The sequence below is a fragment of the Taudactylus pleione genome, unplaced genomic scaffold (assembly GCF_031769625.1).
Source record: "Taudactylus pleione unplaced genomic scaffold, aTauple2 ptg000205l, whole genome shotgun sequence".
Lineage (NCBI taxonomy): Eukaryota > Metazoa > Chordata > Amphibia > Anura > Myobatrachidae > Taudactylus > Taudactylus pleione.
The window spans coordinates 3,933,143-3,953,175 of record NW_028284607.1 but is presented as its reverse complement, the minus strand read 5'-3'; the positions used below and the strand labels follow the sequence as shown (position 1 = coordinate 3,953,175).

The following is a 20,033-nucleotide window of genomic DNA, read 5'->3' as shown; positions in this document are numbered from 1 at the left end:
GGCGGGGTGGAGGGGTGGCTGGACAAACGGAGGCATTCCTGAAGGAACGCTTGCCGTTTGTGGGCGGCCCTACTGACATCACCAGTGATGTCAGTAGTGAGCTTCTGGCTCTGTTAGAGCTGGAAGCTCACTGGGGCTTGCAGCAGACGAGACCCTACCACAAGGGTCTCGTCGCAAGCCCAATGGTCGTGACCATCACGACCATCCCCTGGCCGCTTCTGCAAAAGCAGAAGGCTGGACCCCCCCCAAAAAAAACGCCCTTCAGACCTGCGAGCTGGTTCTGAATCAGGGCCTGTGTGTATAAGGTGTATATGAAACATAAATTAATTTCATGTACTGTATGTACACAAACTTTGTTTGAGCCACAAAATTATCGAAAATATTGTATAAAATGACCTGCAGGCTGTGTATAGGTTGTACATGAAACATAAATGCATTCTGTGTTTAGATTTGGGTCCCATTGCCAAGATATCTCATTATGGTATGCAAATATTCCAAAATACAGAATATTCCGAAATCAAAAATACCCCTGGTCCAAGCATTTTGCATATGTGAGACTCAACCTGTATATATTTCCATGATATCCAAATGTATGTATAATATGTTTCTTACAAGAATAATCCCTATTGGAAATTTAGATGAAGTTTCATGATCATATACTGTAAATGCTTTTATATGACAGAACTCGTTAGTGACTTTCAAGGAAATGATTTATTATAATACATATGTTTCAGTTGAAACAGGACAAAAGTGGCAGCTGTATAAAGTTGTTTCAACAATTATAAATGATGGCATCACTATGCACAGGCTTTAGGGGCCTATTCATGATCATGATGTTAATTATCGGGGTCCGATTTTTAACATTCTAACTCGCCATGGAATCCGGAGCAATTCATCATTGCTCCAACACTGTGACAGCTGATGCAAAGTCAGCTGTTCCCACGTGCGGCTTCACTGCTTTCAGAGCAGTGCTTTCAGAGCAGTGACGGGAGTGCGCATGCGTGACCTACAGGTCACACATGTGCACAAGAGCCCCGACGTCCAGCGGCAGGAGCCGAACAGGAGCCATAGGGAAGACTAAGTCAGGGTGATATAACAAATGTGGTATGACATAACTGAAATACAGTGTGCAGTAAACATCTTTCCTGGACATGATGATTCTATTACTTTTTTGTTAATACTTGACAGATCCCTCATTACATTAAGATTAACTAGAGGAAAGGGGATGAGAACTGACCAGAAATTCTAATCAGTTACTAGTTGCATTTTACTATATCAACGTGACTCAGCAAAGCAATCTGGCAACCTCTCATTGCAACCCTCCTTACCATAAATATACAGTAGGGAAATTTACTAACAAAGAGCATGATCCTTACGGATCGTAGCTGCAATAGTGTATGCAGATCAGCCAATGGTGCGTACTGCGAACACACTGCAATCACTTACACAGATACAATGCCATCGCAGAGTGAGTGATGGGAGGTCAGCGTTTTGGGTTAGTGACGGGCAGGGGCGGATTGGGCATTGCTTTCTGCTGGGAAAATCCCGGTGGGCCGATTGGTTGTGGAACCGCTTGTCATTTGAGGCCCCGCTCCCCAATTTGCGTCACCTGGCCGGCTCCTGTGTGTTTTACACAAACAGCCCAGCTGCCTGTCTGTACTGCCTGCCTGGCTGTGCCTGAGCCTCTCTCGCGAAAAGAGAGGCCAGCGGCCAGCGTCCTATCAAGGTCCCACCCAGCGTCCAGTTAGCGTCACACTCCGTGACGCCATCGAGGAGTGAGGAGGTGAAGTGCCGCAGGACCGTGGCGGGTTGGCGTGGCCGCGGTGGGGGTAAGTTGCGGCGGGGCTAGGGGGCAGGTCAGAGCAGTCTGTTAGCCTGATAATCTCCTCTCCACTCTCCCCTCATGGCTGTGAAGTGTCAAGTTTAATTTCACAGCCTGAGGAGGGGGCAGAATGGAGAGGAGACAATCGGGGCTGGCTGCAGTCCAGAGGGAGATGATCTGTTTGTGAGGGAGGGGGGTCTGATATACTAGGGGTGGGGGAGATGAATCATGATCTGTCTGTGGGGGAGGGGGTCTGCTATACTTGGGGTGAGGTAGATAATGATCTGTCTGTGGGGAGGGGGGCTCTGCTATACTAGGGGTGGGGGAGATGATGATCTGTCTGTGGGGAGGGGGGATCTGCTATACTAGGGGTGGGGGAGATGATGACCTGTCTGTGAGGAGGGGGCTCTGCTATACTAGGGCTGGGGGAGATGATGATCTGTCTGTGAGGAGGGGGCTCTGCTATACTAGGGGCAGGGTGGATGATCTGTCTGAGGGGAGGGGGAGTGTGCTATACTAGGGGTGGGGGAGATGATCTGTCTGGGGGAGAGGGGGTCTGCTACACTAGGGGCGGGGGAGATGATGATCTGTCTGTGGGGAGGGGGGTATTCTGTGCTAAGGGAAGATGATCTGTGTATGAGAACGAAGGGCTATTCTGTGCTAGGACAGGAAGATGCCACTGAGGAGACGCAGGATGATGGCACTGGGGAGGCGCAGGATGATGACGCTTGGGAGGAGGATGGCACTGTGGGGAGACACAGGTGGATGGTGCTGGAGAGAATTGGGGGTGAAACTGGAGAGGCGCAGGGGGATAGCACTGAAGAAACACATGAGAGGGGATAGGCTGGAGACACACCAAGGCGGTGGTGCTGAAGACAAACATATAGGACGGTAGGAACGCTGCTACTATTAGAAGAAAACACTGGGGCACAGTAATCTTCAGTAAGATAACAATTCTAATGAAACCATATTCTGATGCAAATGGTACCAAATGAGCAAATTTATTTTATTAATATAAAATTGTTCAATATAGGAAACTCCTATTTTGTCCTGCCCCAAAACATCTGTTACTATGTATTGTCTGGTTGAACCTCTGTTGCATGATGATGACATTGGCTTTATTGCTACACAAACAGGCGGCTTCCAGACCATGTGATCGACTGTGCATGAATAGTGATCACCGACTCAAGAAACTGCCTGACCAGGAAGGATCAATTTCTTCAGAGGTTCCCTGCTGCAGAGAAATCATATAGGTAAGAAAATACTCATTCACCTGCTCGCTGTGCTTATTCACTGGAGAGAGGGATTGGGGACATGGCTATAATCTCCTGGAGCTGTGGGCATGCCCCCAGCATTAAAAAATGGGGGGAGTGGCTTGTGGGCATGGCATTTCTCATTAGGCCACACCCCTTGTAATTAGGCCACACCCTCTTTTCCGGGCTTGCTCCTGCGGCGCACGAACATAGGGCCTCTTCCATATTTTTTTCTCAGGGCCACTTTAAATTCCCAATCCGCCCCTGGTGCCGGGGGAGTGGTAGAAGAAACGCAGGCATGCCTGTCTGTTTATACGCTGTTACTTGGGCGTGCATAAATTAGCCACTGCGACGGCATACGCAACTTGAGTACTCACTGCGTGCGACAAGGTTAGAAATTTCTCAGTAAGGTCAGGCCTGCTGTAATTGTGTGTGAAGGGCAGATGTTACTCGATGTTACTGATGTATATGCAGGACTGCAAGGCATTACGAACGTGAGACAGCGGTAGTGGGCGTCTCTATGCTGGCTGTGCTTTGCAACTGCATTCATTAGAATATTTTCGCAGCAGACCTGCGTGCGTAATTGCAGCTGTGATCGCAATAGCGATCCGTAGTGAATCAGGCCCAAAGCACTTACATTCAGTCCATTCAATTTTCTCTTTTTAGGGGCATATTTATCAAGCCAGTTTTTCATAACTTACTGTATGCAGAAATTACAAATTCTGTGGAATTTTCTATATCCCTCTATGTACTAATAACCAAATGCAGGAGATTTCTGTGCAAAAGGCAATTTAGTGCTGCAGACCGCAGTCCCCATTATTCTCTGTGGGGACAACAGCCTGACCCCTAAGCACCAGACTCCAAAGAGCATAGCTTTTAGGAATTTGGCCCCGTTGATTAACGCCATCCTCAGATGGTGTTAACTATACCTCCTAATACATGCAGTTTTGAAATCTGGACCCCTCGCATGCCCGAAAAGGGGCTATGGCCTCAGGCCTCAAGGCTTGCCATCCGTGTTCGTCACTCTGGGGGCGTGTTGAGAGTTCACCAAGCAGCAGGGCTGCCCCCAGGCTCTCCTGCCTTCACTGTTTAGATACCACGCACATGCGCACAACATCTATTTAGCAGTCACTCACTGCTCTGCTGTGTAGAGCAGCGGTGATCGAATGCATCCCTAACCTTACCCCTGCCCGCGGGACACTGTGGACTGTGGCTGGGTGGGACAGCAGGACAGTGTCCGAAAAGTATGTGTTAACTGCCTTATGCCTATGGAGGCATTCTTGCAAAAGATCGATCTTACGATTGCTCTAACGCAGCCCTTAATCAGATCTGGTAACTGACGTTGAGCATGCGCAGTGTCATTCTTAGGAGCAGTCTTTTGAAAATATTGTCCCAGCAAGGTAATTTTAGTACATATCCAGGATAGTTAAGTTAAAAATGTTCATGATACGGACTGATAAGGATCGCGGCACTGCTGTGATTATTACATAGGCCCATAATTTCCTGTGAGTGAATAAAGGACTATTCTCGGCTATGATTTCACAATGTATAGGGTGGGCACAAAAATATCTATTCACTTTATTGCACAGGTAACTTTTTCACGAACACAATGATTTCTTTATTACCTGACTCTACTTTGAATCATACTTGCCAACTCTCCCGGAAGGTAGAATAGAGAAGTGGGTGGAATAAAATGACACAATCGCATAATTTTAGCCACAAACCCTCTCTACTGACCCTCAATTCAATGCATTTTACAATAATGGGGCGAGGCCTAATGACTTAACAGACCAGCCCCACCCCTTAGAGTAGCTAGCTGTACTTCCTCTATGTGGGACCACCCACAGCTATAGCGAGCGGCCAAAAAGATGATCGCGATGGTCAAGACCATCGGGCCTGCGACGAGACCCTCAGCACTCACGAGCAGGTCTGAATCAGGCCCTCAGTCCTCAGGATCCCAAACAGTGCATGTTTTCCAGGTCTCCTTACAGAATCGCAAGTGAAATAATTAGCTACACCTGTGGATCTTTTAAAATGTGTCAGTGACTAATGACTACACCTGTGCTCTTGCTAGGTGACCTGGAAAACGTGAACTGTGTGGGGTCCTGAGGACCGAGTTTGAGAACCACTGCACTAAATGATATATCCTCACTGAGCGATATCGTTTAGTGTTTTCCCGGCAGTGGTGTGCTCAATGTCATTAACAACATTGAGCACACACACTGAACGATATCATTAATGATATCGTTCAGTGCCGGCACCCTCCCTCATCCCCGAACCTGCACAACCTGACGATATCGTCAAGTTGGACTGCAGGTTCGGGCAATGAAAAATTTAATCAACGACCAGCAGGAGTGTACATCGCTGGTCATTGCCAGCATACAAACTGGCCGATATTGTGAACGATTGAACGATATCGTTCAATCGCTCATAATATCGGCTAGTGTATACGCGGCTTAACTCTGACGTCAGCATGCAGCGGAACTACAAACTGTGAAGTATTCGCATTGCGAATTCAGCCAATTTCACATGGATTTACTAAAAATTGCTTGCAGGGACAGAGCTTGATATAAAGCTCTGTCCATGCGAATCCCCTCCGCACACTTATCACGATACTTTCGCAAAAAATACCTGGCTGGCTCCGGGCTCTGCTCTGCATGTTAGAGCAGAGCAGGAGTCTGGTAACCAGGGGAGATCCTGGATAACGCCACCTCCATATGGCGTTATTATCACAGGGCTTCCCCCAATATTTTTTTCACAATTTATTTTTAGTAACTACCAGACAGATTGCATTTCCCATTACAATTGTGGGAAATGCGATCTGATTACTAAAAATATGTGATAATTAGGGGTTGGAGTAGAATTTTACAAATTCTACTCCAATTGCCCTTTAGTAACTTTAGGTGATACTAAAATAATGTGAAAGGGGTGTGAAAACACCCTTTTTCACTATATTTTAGTAAAAATAAGGATAATAAATAGAGCCCTCAGGGAGGTGAAGGACTTTTCACCAGCTGATGTGAGGATTTGAGTGGCGTAAGCAGGTTCCTTGCAAAGATAAGAAGCACTGGTGCATGTAGTTTATGGAGAGGAGCATAATTCTATTTCATTTTGCAGAGCATAATTATTAGATTGAGAAAGGGGCATTCCTTGCCAGACTCTCTAAACTTGTGTGGATAAGAGGTTTGTTTGTCAATACTGTTATACAACTGCACTTGTGGAGTAGAATTCATAGCCATATATTTCCCAAATATAACATGTACAGATGTGTTCCTCGCCAACCTAGGAACGCATCTACTTTGCAAAGGTGTCTCCTGAGATCAGTGACTGTGCACCTTGATTAGGCCATCTAGGAGCAGTGGTACAAAGCCAAGACATTTTGAGGTGCTCATACAGTGTGCTTTGCAAATGAGGTGGACAATTTCTGGTTGTTCACAGTCTGATTGAAAACTCCACTGACTCTTCTGATTTTTTGCCTTTGAAGTTCATTCTGTTGAATTCAGCTGTGATTTGCTGGAAAGTCTTCCCCTTTGTCTCTGGTTGGTAGAAAAATAGGAATGTTCCAGAGACCAGAATGCCAACAAGAAAGATGAGGAAGCAGTAATGACCAAGAGCAGCCTAAAAATAGACAAGAGTGCAAAAAGTCAAGTGATGTATACAGAGACAGAAGAAAATAAATTAAAAGTCATAGGTGGTGCACTATATATTAAAACATAACTTTTAATGTTTTGTAGGTTAATACTAAATTATCAAAAAGAGAGAACAGCAAATATTGATAAAAATATATAGAAGTGTGTCACAAGAAAATAAATATGTGATATAAAAAAAACAGATTGCGGCGCATGTACCTGTCTCTATTATGTTACAATAAACAATAGCCTGTATTTATTATTTTTCAATATTATTTGAGATATTAATAAGTAGATATTATAGTTGTAATGCATGTGTCTCCTTATTATACATGCAACTATTACATATCATTCATTAAGTTGGTGCTACTAGTTGTATTAGGATTCAGCCGATTGATAAGTGCATCTGTATTTCTGCATGATTTACATATGAGCCCAGGATACACTGCTTCACACTCACACAATCATAAGATATGGATTTTATATAAACCCCCTCAGATTACTTTTGGTTTATCCAACAGGTCTTGGATTTAGTCAGAAATTATGGCACTGGAAGGTATACTCCCATACATTATTGGAAATCATATTATTCTTTGCACATCTAGTGAATGAACATCATCACGGGGTAATTCTCTTAATTAGCTAGTGTGATTAGGGTGAGTGACGTTTTATTGTTGGTAGTCTGTTTGAGCACTATATGTAATTTCTATACATGTCAAGGGAATATCCTAAAAGACATCCTCCTAATAGTGCTTTAATACGCCCTAAAACACTGTTTGGGTAAAGCTTCTCCTATTGTAGCAAGTGTTTCTGGGAAATATGCAGATAAATCACTCAGTCTGAGTCGTGTTATTACTCCATACTGATCATTGCAGTGAAGCACAATGGCCCTCATTCAGAGTCGGTCTTAAGATGCAAGCGGTCGCTCTGAATGAGGGCGGCCGCTTGCATCTTGAAGTGTGGCCTCCTGGTCGCTAGCTAAGCTGTGTGTTACCACCCACAGCTTAGCGACGAACCAGGGTGATGGTCGCGATGGTCAAGACCATCGCGACCATCAGGGCTTGCAAGGAGACCCTAAGGTTGGGTCTCGGCAAGCGCAAGCCCCAGGGAGCTTCCTGCTCTGATCGAGCAGGACTCCCCCCCCTGACATCATTGCTGATGTCAGTGGGGCCGCCCCCAAACGGCAAGCATTCCGTCGGGAATGCCTCCTTTTGGCTGGCCACCCCTCCTGCCCGCCTTCCAAACGATGTTGAATGACAGCTCGCCCCCTTTGGTGCGAGACCCGTAGCGACGGAGCGCCCGTCGCTAGCCGGGTCTCGTGCATGTTGATGTCGGAGTCGGCTCCGACGTGCGCATGCCCAGTGGGTCAACATTTACCCGGTTGCGAGCATTTAGCGCTTGCGACCGGGTCTGAATGAGACCCAATATTTTATCCTTATCCAGGGTTTGAGTGCACAAACAACACATATATTATAGCTTATTTCTTATATAAAAGAGATGAGGTCTGGTAACATGCGCCGCTACCAATGCAGCATTTCGCTCACAGGCTTTGTCAAGGCAAGTGAAGCCAGTGACAATGGGGCCAACATACCATTTCTCTTAGTGGGAATGAACAGTCATAATCATTTTGGCTTTTGGCACTTTAGTAGAGAAATATCTGCAGATATTCCTGATGGTATTGGATATGCATGCAGAAGAATACATGCAGCAAGGCAGAAGATTTACTCCTATACAGAATTGTACCCTTTGAAGCACACAGTGTCATGCATAGTATTTTTTCTGTCTATACTGTATGGTGATCATGTGGATGCTATCTGTATTGTATTGTGGCTATGGCTAATGGCTTGCATTCCCCACCTATGTTGTATTAATTCCGCACTACTGTTTATTTGTTCCTGCCTACATAAAACCACTTTCAGATTGTTCTCCAGGGCCACTTTAAGCTTCCAATCCACCCCTGTAGGTGAATCTGTTTGCTGCAAATAATGTCCGATAGTGAGTATATAGCCTACAGAGCCGGAACAATGCTTAAATGTGCCATGTGCTGTCTAACCCCCTAGCATTGCGCAGAGGGGGTGGGGCAAGCAGCACCAGTAAATGCAGCACTGACTGGAGTTTCCTGAGGACACTCCAATCACCTGCACAGACTGCAGGGTGCCTGTCTTGAGCGTCTAAAGGAGGCTCAGCACCGTAGCATTGATCTTGGCTGCAGGGTCCCATTCCAAGCACCCTGCTGGCCAGAAGCAAGGGCCGTGGGGCAGCAATGGTGCCCACCCACAAAGCCCTGCACTCTTTGTGGAGTCACTGGTTGCACTCCCCTAGTTATGGCCCAGCCCTGATAGGCCAATGGCGAATAAAAGAGTAATAGAATGAGACTGGGAAATAACAGGCATACAGAGAGGTAAGAGGGCCCTGCTCGCAAGCTTAGACATAAGTGTTCCACTTAGTTCCATGGGACCTGCAATATATTGCCTTATACAACCATCCTCTGGTACCAGGAAACCTGGTCCCGGCTGCACCACTACCCGCATACTCTCCGGCTGGTGAGCTGCATTACACCCCGCTCCACTGAAGCTGCACTCCATAACTAAGGGGGTCATTCAGACCCACTCACGAGCGGCAGTATGCTCGCAAGTGGGTTGATGTTCCCCACTGCGCATGCGCACGACGGAGGGAGCTTCGTCGTGCGCATGCACGAGACCCGGCGAGCGAAGGACTTTCCTTCGCTCGGAGTGTCTCACCAAAGGGGGCGTGCTGTCGATGGCGACTGACAGCACGCCCCCTTTGGTGGGCGTGCCGGGGGCGTGCCTGCCAGACGGAGGCGTTCCCATGGGAACGCCTACCGTCTGAAGCCGGCCCCACTGACATCACTAGTGATGTCAGTTGGAGTGATTTTGGCTCTGATAGAGCCAAAATCACTCCAGGGCTTGCGGTTGAGAAACCCGACCACAGGGTTTCACTCGCAAGTCCGATGGTCGCGATGGTCAAGACCATCGCGACCATCTTGTTGGACGCTCGTATATGCTGTGGGTGGTGACCCACAGCTATACGAGCGTCCAGGAGGACGCTCCATTTTAATGGAGGTGGGCCCTGATTCAGAGCGAGCGCTCTGGTCAGAGCGTCCGGCTCTGAATCAGGGCCTAAGTGTGAATAAACGACCCCACTGTTAAAGCAATCTGGGCTGTATGTACACTACTGTAACTCTGCCACACCAACCTGTACACACTTATTCCAACAGGTTATGGGCCCAGTCACACAAGTTACAAGTACACAGGCCCCAAGCTACTAGAACGCCTTTCAGCAACACAGACGCCATTTTAGGCACATGTAAGGCACAGACTGCTATCAGAACACAGAGTGAAGACAACACAGAGTGTTTACAGTACAGTATGTCAGTTCAGAAGCTGATTAGAGCATGGAGGCAGCATAATTATGTCTGTAAGAAGCATGCACACAGAAGCTACACCTATAGTGGGGTTTGACAAGCTAAAAGGTGCAGAACATGATACTACATAGACGTTTGCTATGGAAATGCCACTGAAGCGTGAGAGGTTGTGGAAGGTTAAAGTAGATACTGGTGGTGGTCCAAACCCAGAATATGTAGAGAGAGTCATGGGTACTATTGACTTAAGTGTAGAGCAACACGTATACTCTATCATACATGAGAGGATGTCAGCATATGACATGTGGACAGCACTGCAGGCAGCATACCAAGATGAGAGTCTCGTAAGAAGGATTATTCCGATATGTGTATTATACAACACCAAGTTATGTGAATGCAGCAGTATGAGTGACAACATTGACAAAATGATGTCCATTTCTCAGCAACTGTTGATGATGAAGTGATCATTACAGTAATACTATAAAACTTTATGTCTGAGTTTGACTTCCTGGTTAATCACAGACACAACCAGAGCAAAGTTACTACAGTTGCAACAGAAATTCAGAAAATTCAAGTTTAAATGCTACCTATGTTACATTATAAGATAGGTCACAAAGTATTGGAGTGCAAGGAAAAGAATGTGAATCATATGCAAAACAAAAAATGCAGTGGCAAAGATGAATCAGCCCTGAGTGTCACAGATAGCCGCAGAAAGGATAGTTGGTATATTGTTTCAGGTGCAACAAGGCATTTCTGCTGCAATGAGGAATGGTTCACCAAGTGGACCACATGTGATCCTATCACAAACAAAGGAAATGGCAATCAAGTGCCTATAGCTACAAAAGTTGGATCAATTAAAGCCTGCTTGAAAATTGGGACTAGAGCAAAAGTCACAGGAATCCGAGACATGCTTTATGTACCAGAGATGGGAACAAATCTAATAGCTATCAGTGTCGTACAGCCATCAGCCAGGGCCGCTTGCTTGTGTTTGCCCCCCAGCCTGAAAGTTGCCAGCCAGCTCCTGGCCTGCTACATATGGGGATCCCTGCAGAGGTCAAGAGGGGGAATGCTGAAAAGCACTGTGAGGCCATCCTGTGAATAGACACTCATAATATCAGGATGAGTGCCTCCAAGTATATACTATCACATGCATACCAGCATTTATTGACGTAGGTATGCATGAATACTTACCTCCCAGGACAGCTCTTCTGACATAGAACTGTCCCGGTGAAGTTCTGACTTTCTGGTTTCTGACCTAGGAGTCCTAAGGTCCGATGGCCATCGGCCTGTGCAAGTGCAGAGTGAAGGAGAGATAATCTTTGGATCCCTCTCTGGGTACTCATTGCGTAAAAGAGCCTATTGGCTTCTATAGGCAGCTCTATCTATAGATGGTATTGCTTATCGTGCACAAGCTCTGTAAAGCTACACTTTCCGGAGCTTGATGCATACAGGCACATTGCAGCCCCATAAATTTCTATGGTGATTGCTGTGCTGGTGGTCCACAACAGATATCTCCGATAGCTGCATATGCGGAACCATATGTACTTCAGTAAAACTCCTCCTGTCTCTCAGCGCCCCTGGAGATAGGGTCCATGTTTAAGGGATGCCCAATTAATAGAGTCTCCGTTGCAAAGAACTTTGGATCTGAAGTCCACCATTTGCTGTGTTAGTTTAAATGAACTATCATGATGTGGAACCCAGCAACATTGTGAGTGTGATTATTCACTGCTGTGATATCTGTGCTTAAGGATTCTGCTGAAGGTGTGAAAAATTGTGATTTGCAACCGTGATGGGTACTGTGCATGCAGAGAAGGAGACTGTGTAACTTACTGCATTTAATACGTGTGGTGCATGTATAAGTTATTGTTATTACTAGAGCTGACCAAATTAAGGTATACAGTACATTCACACTATGTAGAACAGCATTGTTCTTTATTAGAATATTCATGTTTTGTATTTGCATTTGGAGACTAAACATTTCCTAAACTGTAAATATCTACACATGGTCAGTGGTCAGTACTGCTGCTATAATCTCATACTCACCTCCACATAGGGAAATGTCATCCCGATCACATAGAGACCAATCCAATTGAGGCTGCTGATGATCACAAACATGGCAGCACGGGAGGAGTGACTGCACATTTCTATAATTATTGCAATAGTTAGTGTCCCTATGGAGGAGAGACAATGTTAATATCTAAATGGATAATGATTCTAGTAATCAATAGGTTTCAGTTTAAAGATAATGGAATACACACACACACACAGACACACACACACACACACACACACACACTAATAATATAAAATGCTGATCTAAATTATGTCATCACGTTGGAATGTAATAATAGTGGTTTGAGCTCTGACCCTTCTCTCCAGTGTCAGTTGTTCCAGCATAAGACCCATCTACTGTCTCCCAGGGCACGTAAGAAAGGGAGGTCTCTATGCAGAACAGTGGTGTAACTCCCGGAAGCAACAGAAGCATTGGCCTCAGTAGCCTAATTAGGTGTGGGGCCTAATGATCTGAATAGTCCCTGCCCTCATCATCGCCCGCTTCTCCTGGAGAGGAAACTACAAATGTAGGCAAGTATGCCACAGTAGTAACCTCTGTAGTCATCCTGGTACAGGAAATGAAGCCTCCCTTGAGGAATTATATGGATTCTGCACAGTAGCGCTCTTCATCTCCAACAATGAAAACATGCACATAGCCATGCAGACACACAGATATGAACAACTACATACCGGCATTTTTATCTTGGGTATGTAGTATCACATAACCACCGTTGCAGCTCTTCCAAGTCTAATGCGCATGCGCAGCCATTGACCTGCGCATCCAGAATCCGCGAGGTACGAAGCTGCTGATTTGTCTTTTATAGTTACACTTTAAGGAACTTGCTACATACAAGTACATGACAGCCCCCTAGAATCTTGTGGATCTGTAGGAGATATCTCTGACCATTACAAAACATTTTATTACATATGGGGATACATATTCAGTGCAATTTTACTGCATTTTTATACTTGAGGCCCATGGTGTCTGCAGGAGCAGGACTGCACAGTACCATATTACCACACCTCCTTACTTACACTCCACCCCCTCCTCATCCTTGTCCTGCTTACAACTCCACAGCTATAACTTGATGTTGTGCCTCTACTTCCCCGCTACTCCTATCAATCTGGCTCTGCTGAGTCTTCTATAGCTCCAGTGTAGGCCATTAGGTGGCAAACATATTGTGATTGTGACTGCAATGTCTAATAGATTCATAAGTTCAAGAGGATATTTAGGAATATATATATATATATATATATATATATATACACACACACACACATATATATATATATATACACACACACACAAATATATATATATATTTATATATTATATATATATATATATATATATATATGTATATATATATAAAATTATATAATAAACTAATAAACAAGCAGAGAGGGACTCCCCCGAAATAATATAACTGTGTTTAATCCATTACAAGGTTAGATCAACATGCCAAAGCAGGGCAGAGTAGATATCTTAATCATGCCCAGGGCCGCCCCGCCCGTTAAGCAAACTACGCAGATGCGTAGAGCGCCAGACAGCAGAGGGTGCTGTGGGCGGCAGTCCTCAACGCCACAGTCCTTCCCGCACCCTAGCGCTGTCGCCGCCACACTCCTACTCCTCTCCCCACCCCCCCTTCGCTGCCGCCACACTCCTCCCACCCCCCCCAGCCACGACAAGGGGAGCTCACTCCTGAGCTCCGGCTCCCTCCCCCCCACGGCGTCCGGCTCCCCCCACGGGCACTATGGAAGAGACGTCATGACATCTCTCCCATAGTTCCGAGGAGCGGCGGAAGCGGGCGGACGTAGGATCAGGGCTAAAGGTAAGTAATGTGTTTTTTTTTGTGTGTGGCACACTAACAGGGCATTACTACTGGGGGCACGCTAACGGGGAATTACTACTGGGGCCCACTAATGGGGGCATTACTACTGGGGGCACACTGACAGGGGCATTACTACTGGGGGCACACTTAGGAGGGGAATTACTACTGAGGGCACACTTAGGAGGGGCATTACTACTGGGGGCCCACTAACAGGGGCAATACTACTGGGGGCACACTTACAGGGAACAACTACTGGGGGTACTATATAAAGGGCAATACTGGGGGTACTGCATAGGGGGGAACTACAACTTGGGCCAATATTTAAAGGGCACTGCATTAGGGGTACCACTATTGGGGGCACTGCATGGGGGGGACTATACTGGGGGCACTATATAAGGGGCACTGCACAGGGGGGACCACTACTGGGGGCACTGCAATAGGGGCGATCACTACTGGGGGCACTACTGGAGTCCAGCATAAGGTGGACCTCTCCTGGGGTACAAGGGGCACTGTATAGGGGGGACCACTACTGGGGGACTGCATAAGGGGGACCACTCCTGGGGCACAAGGGGTACTGAACAGGGGGACAACTACTGGAGGCACTGTTTAAGGGGCACTGCATAGGGGGGATCACTGCTGGGGGAACTGCTGGAGTCCTGCATAAGGGGGACCTCTCCTGGGGCACAAGGGGCACTGCATAGGGAGAACCACTACAGGGAGCACTGCATAGGGAGGACTACTTCTGTGGGCACTATATAAGGGGCACTACTGGGGGACTGCATAAGGGGGACCACTCCTGGGTCACAAGGGGTACTGCACAGGGGGAACAACTACTGGGGGCACTGTATAAGGGGCACTGCATAGGGGGGATCACTACTGGGGGCCAGCAGAAGGGCGAGCACTACTGGGGGCAATGTATAAGGGGCACTACTTGGGGCCTGCATAAGAAGTACCACTACTGGGGGACACTGCATACTGGGGGTATTGTATAAGGGGCACTACTGGGGGGACTGCATTAAGGTGCATATGGAATGGAAAGGACTGTTCCCAGAGTGACGATAAAGGGGTGTGTGTCATGGCTATGGCTTTTTCCATGAGACCACCAAAAAATATACTCGCTTACCAAAAAATTTGGGCTAGGGGCCAGCCCTGATCATGCCCAAAGCAAATAGATTAGTTGTGGCCTCACTCACCCTGCAAAAGGTCCATCTTAAATACAGTAGCACAAAGTGGAATTAGCTGTGCATTCCAGCCACAGGAAATCCTGTATGACTGTATAGTAATGAGCAGCAACTAGGCAACTAAGATGCCTGAGTTCAGACTAAAAAAATGGCAATACAGCAGAGCTACCTTAGGACCAGACAGCAGAGTAGTTGATATATTGTTCATATAACTATCTAATCAGAAGCGTTTTAAGAGAGGAGGGGGCCCGTGTGCAGGCTCCGTTTGGGCCCCCTCCTCTCTGTCAGTGGGGGTCATTCAGACCCGCTCGTGAGCGGCAGTATGCTCGCAAGCGGGTCGATGTTCCCCCACTGCGCATGCGCACGACGGAGGGAGCTCCGTCGTGCGCATGCGCGAGACCTGGCGAGCAACGGGCTCTCCATCACTCCGGGTCTCGCACCAAAGGGGGCGTGCTGTCGATGTTGATTGACAGCACGCCCCCTTTGGTGGGCGTGCCGGGGGCGTGCCTGCCAGACGGAGGCGTTCCCATGGGAACGCCTACCGTCTCAAGCCGGCCCCACTGACATCACTAGTGATGTCAGTGGGAGTGATTTTGGCTCTGATAGAGCCAAAATCACTTCAGGGCTTGCGGCAGCGAGACCCTACCGCAGGGTCTCCATCGCAAGCCCGATGGTCGCGATGGTCCATCATCATGGACGCTCGCATATGCTGTGGGTGGTCACCCACAGCTATGCGAGCGTCCATGAGGACGCTTCAAAAAAAGGTAGGAGGGCCCTGATTCAGAGCGAGCGCTCTGGTCAGAGCGTTCAGCTCTGAATCAGGCCCAGTGGCTTAGCGGCACTGAGCGCTGTAGATTCTGGCTTCATGCCAGAATCTACTGCGCATGCACGGGTCTCCGGGAAAATGGCGCCCACTCCTACTTTCCTGGGGACATCATTTCTGAACATCACTGGGAAAATGGGCGCTGCCATTTTCCCAGTGAGTGTTTGCTGCTCCGCAGCGCCAGTCTGGCACATCGAGATCGGTGGAGAGGTAAGTATATGGGTGTAAGGTATCCGGTGTGGGCCCCCCTGGACACAGGGGCCTGTGTGCACCGCACAACTTGCACCCATTATAAAGATGTCTATGTATCTAATGTATATAGCTAATGAATGGTCTGTAGCTCATATAATGGAGGTATAAATGCTAAGGGTGAGTGTCACATTCATCATATATATATCACTACTTTCCCCCACAGCCATTAGCCTGTGCCGTATATCAGTTATACAATTCCAACATCAGTTGTATGATGGCGGAGCTGGTGAAAACTTGGTCAAATATGAGGTGTGTATTGTGATCAGATTTCTGCATCTAAAGGGCACATCAGCAGCTGAAATTTATTGCCAACTTGTAGAGATGTACGGTGAGAACGTCATGTCACGGACACAGGTTTGGGTTTGGTGGACTGCCTCTGTTACCCGCAGGACAGATGTTCAAGATGAGCAATGATCCGGCCGGCCGGCCAAGCACATCCATCACAGATGACAAGGACAGACGCATTTGAGTTAGTGATATTGCTGATGTACTGAACATCTCAGTGGCTACTGTGCACAGCATCGTTCATGAGCAGCTGCGGTACAAGAAAAAGTGTTTATGCTAGGTACCGAAGCAACTCACAGAAGTTCACAAAGCAAATAGTACATGATTGTCTCTCGTGCACTTGACGTGGTACCATGAAGAGGGACTTCAGTTCCTGCAGCGTATTATTACAGGCGATGAAACATGGGTGCATTATGTGACACCACAGACGAAGCACGCATCCATGACATGGTAACACGCATCTTCCCCACCTCCAAAGACATTCAAAACACCTCCATCAGCAAAGATGGTCATGGCAACTGTGTTTTGTGACCACAAGGGCGTGCTTCTTGTTGATTTTCTTTACCAAGGGAAATACTGTGAATGCTATCCGCTATTGTAACATATTGAGCAAGTTGCGGAGGGTAATTCGTCAAAAACTACCTGGGTTGCTGCGAACAGGCGTCGTATTGCTGCATGATAATGCCAGGCCACACTCAGCCATCCGCATACATGAGTTGTTATGGTGCTACCATTGAGAGGTACTGGACCATTCTCCCTACAGCTCTGACCTAGCACCTAGTGATTTCCATCTCTTTGGAATATTGAAGAAGCACCTGCCAAGAAGGCGATTAACAACTGATGGTGAAGTTCAGCAAGCTGTCATGTCCTGGCTTCAGGCACTTAACAATGATTTCTTCTATGCCGGGATACATGCCTTGGTGTACCGTTGAAACAAATGCTTAGACTAGTATAGGGATTATGTGGAAAAAGAATCTGTACCAAGGCTATACGTATATATACAAGTTGAACACATTTTTGCAATGAGAGGTCTTGTTATACATTGGTTATTGAACCTCCCTCATATATATATATATATATATATATATATATATATATATATATAGTGATGTTGTGGGGTTATTAGCTCAGTAGATTAGGGTCAGTGGTGCTGTCCACACATTGCGTTCCAGTAAAGATAAATGAAAATGGTGCTTTACTTCCAGCATGGAAACTAGCAAACAGAAATAGAAAATAATAAACACATCTAGCCCTCTCTTAGGGCACTAGCTCACTTCATGAACCCTCTCTATAGAAGCAGCTAATCTGCATGAAAGTCTCTCACAATCTCTGAGATCTGTGGTCCTTCCTGCCACATGCAGGACTGGACACTGGCCTCCTGGCCTGCTATAGCTTTCTTAGCTTGTTGGCTGCCGCCTCTCACAAGGACAGTGTCAGAGGTATAGGGATGTCCCTGCCTCCTTGCAGGTATGATCCTGACCACCTGGTCTGCTTCACTCACACTGCAACCCCACCTGGACTGTCTGACTGTGTCCACCAGCAGCCTCACCTGGGCTCTGGTCATATGGCAGCCATTAGGCATCTTCCCACAATGCCTTTCTACTCTGTGTGGGCGGATCTGTCCTGCCTCACACAGAATCTGCTTCTCACCAGCACCACCTCTGGTGATACTGTCACAATATATATTGCCATGTCCTGCTATAAAGAACATGACTCATTCCCTGGAACAAATTTGCTGTATACCTTTGAAACACAGCTGCACTACATGGGTCTGATTGGTGTATGTGTCTGTGAAACATAAAGGGCTCTGGGATTCAAAGGGCTGGAGCTCCTGATTCTGAGTTAGTCGGCCAGGCGGTAGTGAGGTGCTAATGTTTACCTTAGTGTCAGGGAGCCATATGCTGTTTGGGAAATATGAAGATGTAACTTTTTTATCAGGAAAAATCCATCTGAAAAGTACAACTGCTATTAAGTGTGTTTTTGTAAGGACAATCTTAGGATAGATAGATAGATAGATAGATAGATAGATAGACAGATATATAGCAGAGCCGGACCTAGCCAATTTGGTGCCCTAGGCAAGACTTTGGCTGTTGCCCCCCTATCTATATAGATATACACATGCAAACGGGCGGTTCTGCTGCTTTTGTCAGCAGTCACATCATCAATAAATACAAGGGAACCAGTTCCATTGGCAGCCATACATGCCCACGCCATGACACTACAACCACCATGCTTCAATGATGAGGTGGTATGTTTTGGATCATGAGCAGTTCCTTTCCTTCTCCATACTCTTCTCTTCCATTCACTCTGGTACAAGTTGATCTTTGTCTCATCTGTCCATAGGATGTTGTTCCAGAACTGTAATGGCTTTTTTAGATGTTGTATAATGATAATGATATAACGTACAGTCAGGTGCATAAATATAGTGTCATGGCGTGGGCATGTATGGCTGCCAATGGAACTGGTTCCCTTGTAGTTATTGATGATGTGACTGCTGACAAAAGCAGCAGAATGAATTCTGAAGTGTTTCGGGCAATATTATATGCTCATATTCAGTCAAATGCTTCAGAACTCATTGAACGGCGCTTCACAGTGCAGATGGACAATGACCCGAAGCATACTCTAAAAGAGTTTTTTAAGGCTAAAAAGTGGAATGTTATGCAATGGCCAAGTCAATCCCCTGACCTGAATCCGATTGAGCATGCATTTCACTTGATGAAGACAAAACTGAAGGGAAAGAGCCCCAAGAACAAGTAGGAACTGAAGACATTTGCAGCAGAGGCCTGGCAGATCATCACCTGGGATGAAACCCAGCGTCTGGTGATGTCTGTGCGTTCCAGACTTCAGGCTGTAATTGCCTGCAAAGGATTTGCCACAAAGTATTAAAAAGTGAAAGTTAGATTTAGGATTGTTTAGTTTGTCCCATTACTTTTGGCCCCTTAAAAAGTGGGAGGCACATATAGAAATTCCTACACCGTTCACCTGATTTGGATGTAATTACCCTCAAATTAAATCTGAAAGTCTGCAGTTAAAGCACATCTTGTTTATTTCATTTCAAAGCCATTGTGGTGGTGAATAGAGGCCAAAATATGAAAATTCTGTCAATGTCCCAATATTTATGCACCTGACTGTATATGGGTATATAAGCACATGAGGCGCTCTATTCCAGTTCCAATAGTAGCATATATACACACAAATTTAAATATATATACACATGCTGTATATACATATATGCACATACATATATTTCGGTAATGGATGTATATATATATATATATATAATATATTGTAGATATACACATTCTGTATATATACATATATATGTATACATATATATACTCACATCCATTAGCAGCGGCACTCGTCGGATTTCTTTTAAAGAACTCAAATTTGACACTTAAGATTTCAACGTTTTGAGTATATTTCAACCTTTCATCATTCATTACTGATGAAAGGTTGAAATATACTCGAAACGTTGAAATCTTAAGTGTCGAATTTGAGTTCTTTAAAAGAAATCCGATG

General features: G+C 46.2%; 1 protein-coding gene across 1 annotated transcript in view; it reads right to left on the bottom strand.

Annotated features, from left to right (window-relative positions):
• Positions 1-6,507: 6,507 nt before the first annotated feature.
• Positions 6,508-20,033, bottom strand: part of LOC148517974 (solute carrier family 2, facilitated glucose transporter member 9-like) — a 99,941-nt gene continuing 86,415 nt past the window's right edge. Inside the window, exons 11-12 of the mRNA XM_088477940.1 lie at positions 12,130-12,257; positions 6,508-6,693 (exon numbers count right to left, since the gene is read on the bottom strand). Coding sequence (XP_088334066.1) covers positions 6,508-6,693; positions 12,130-12,257 — 314 coding nt within the window. The remainder of the gene's footprint in view (positions 6,694-12,129; positions 12,258-20,033) is intronic.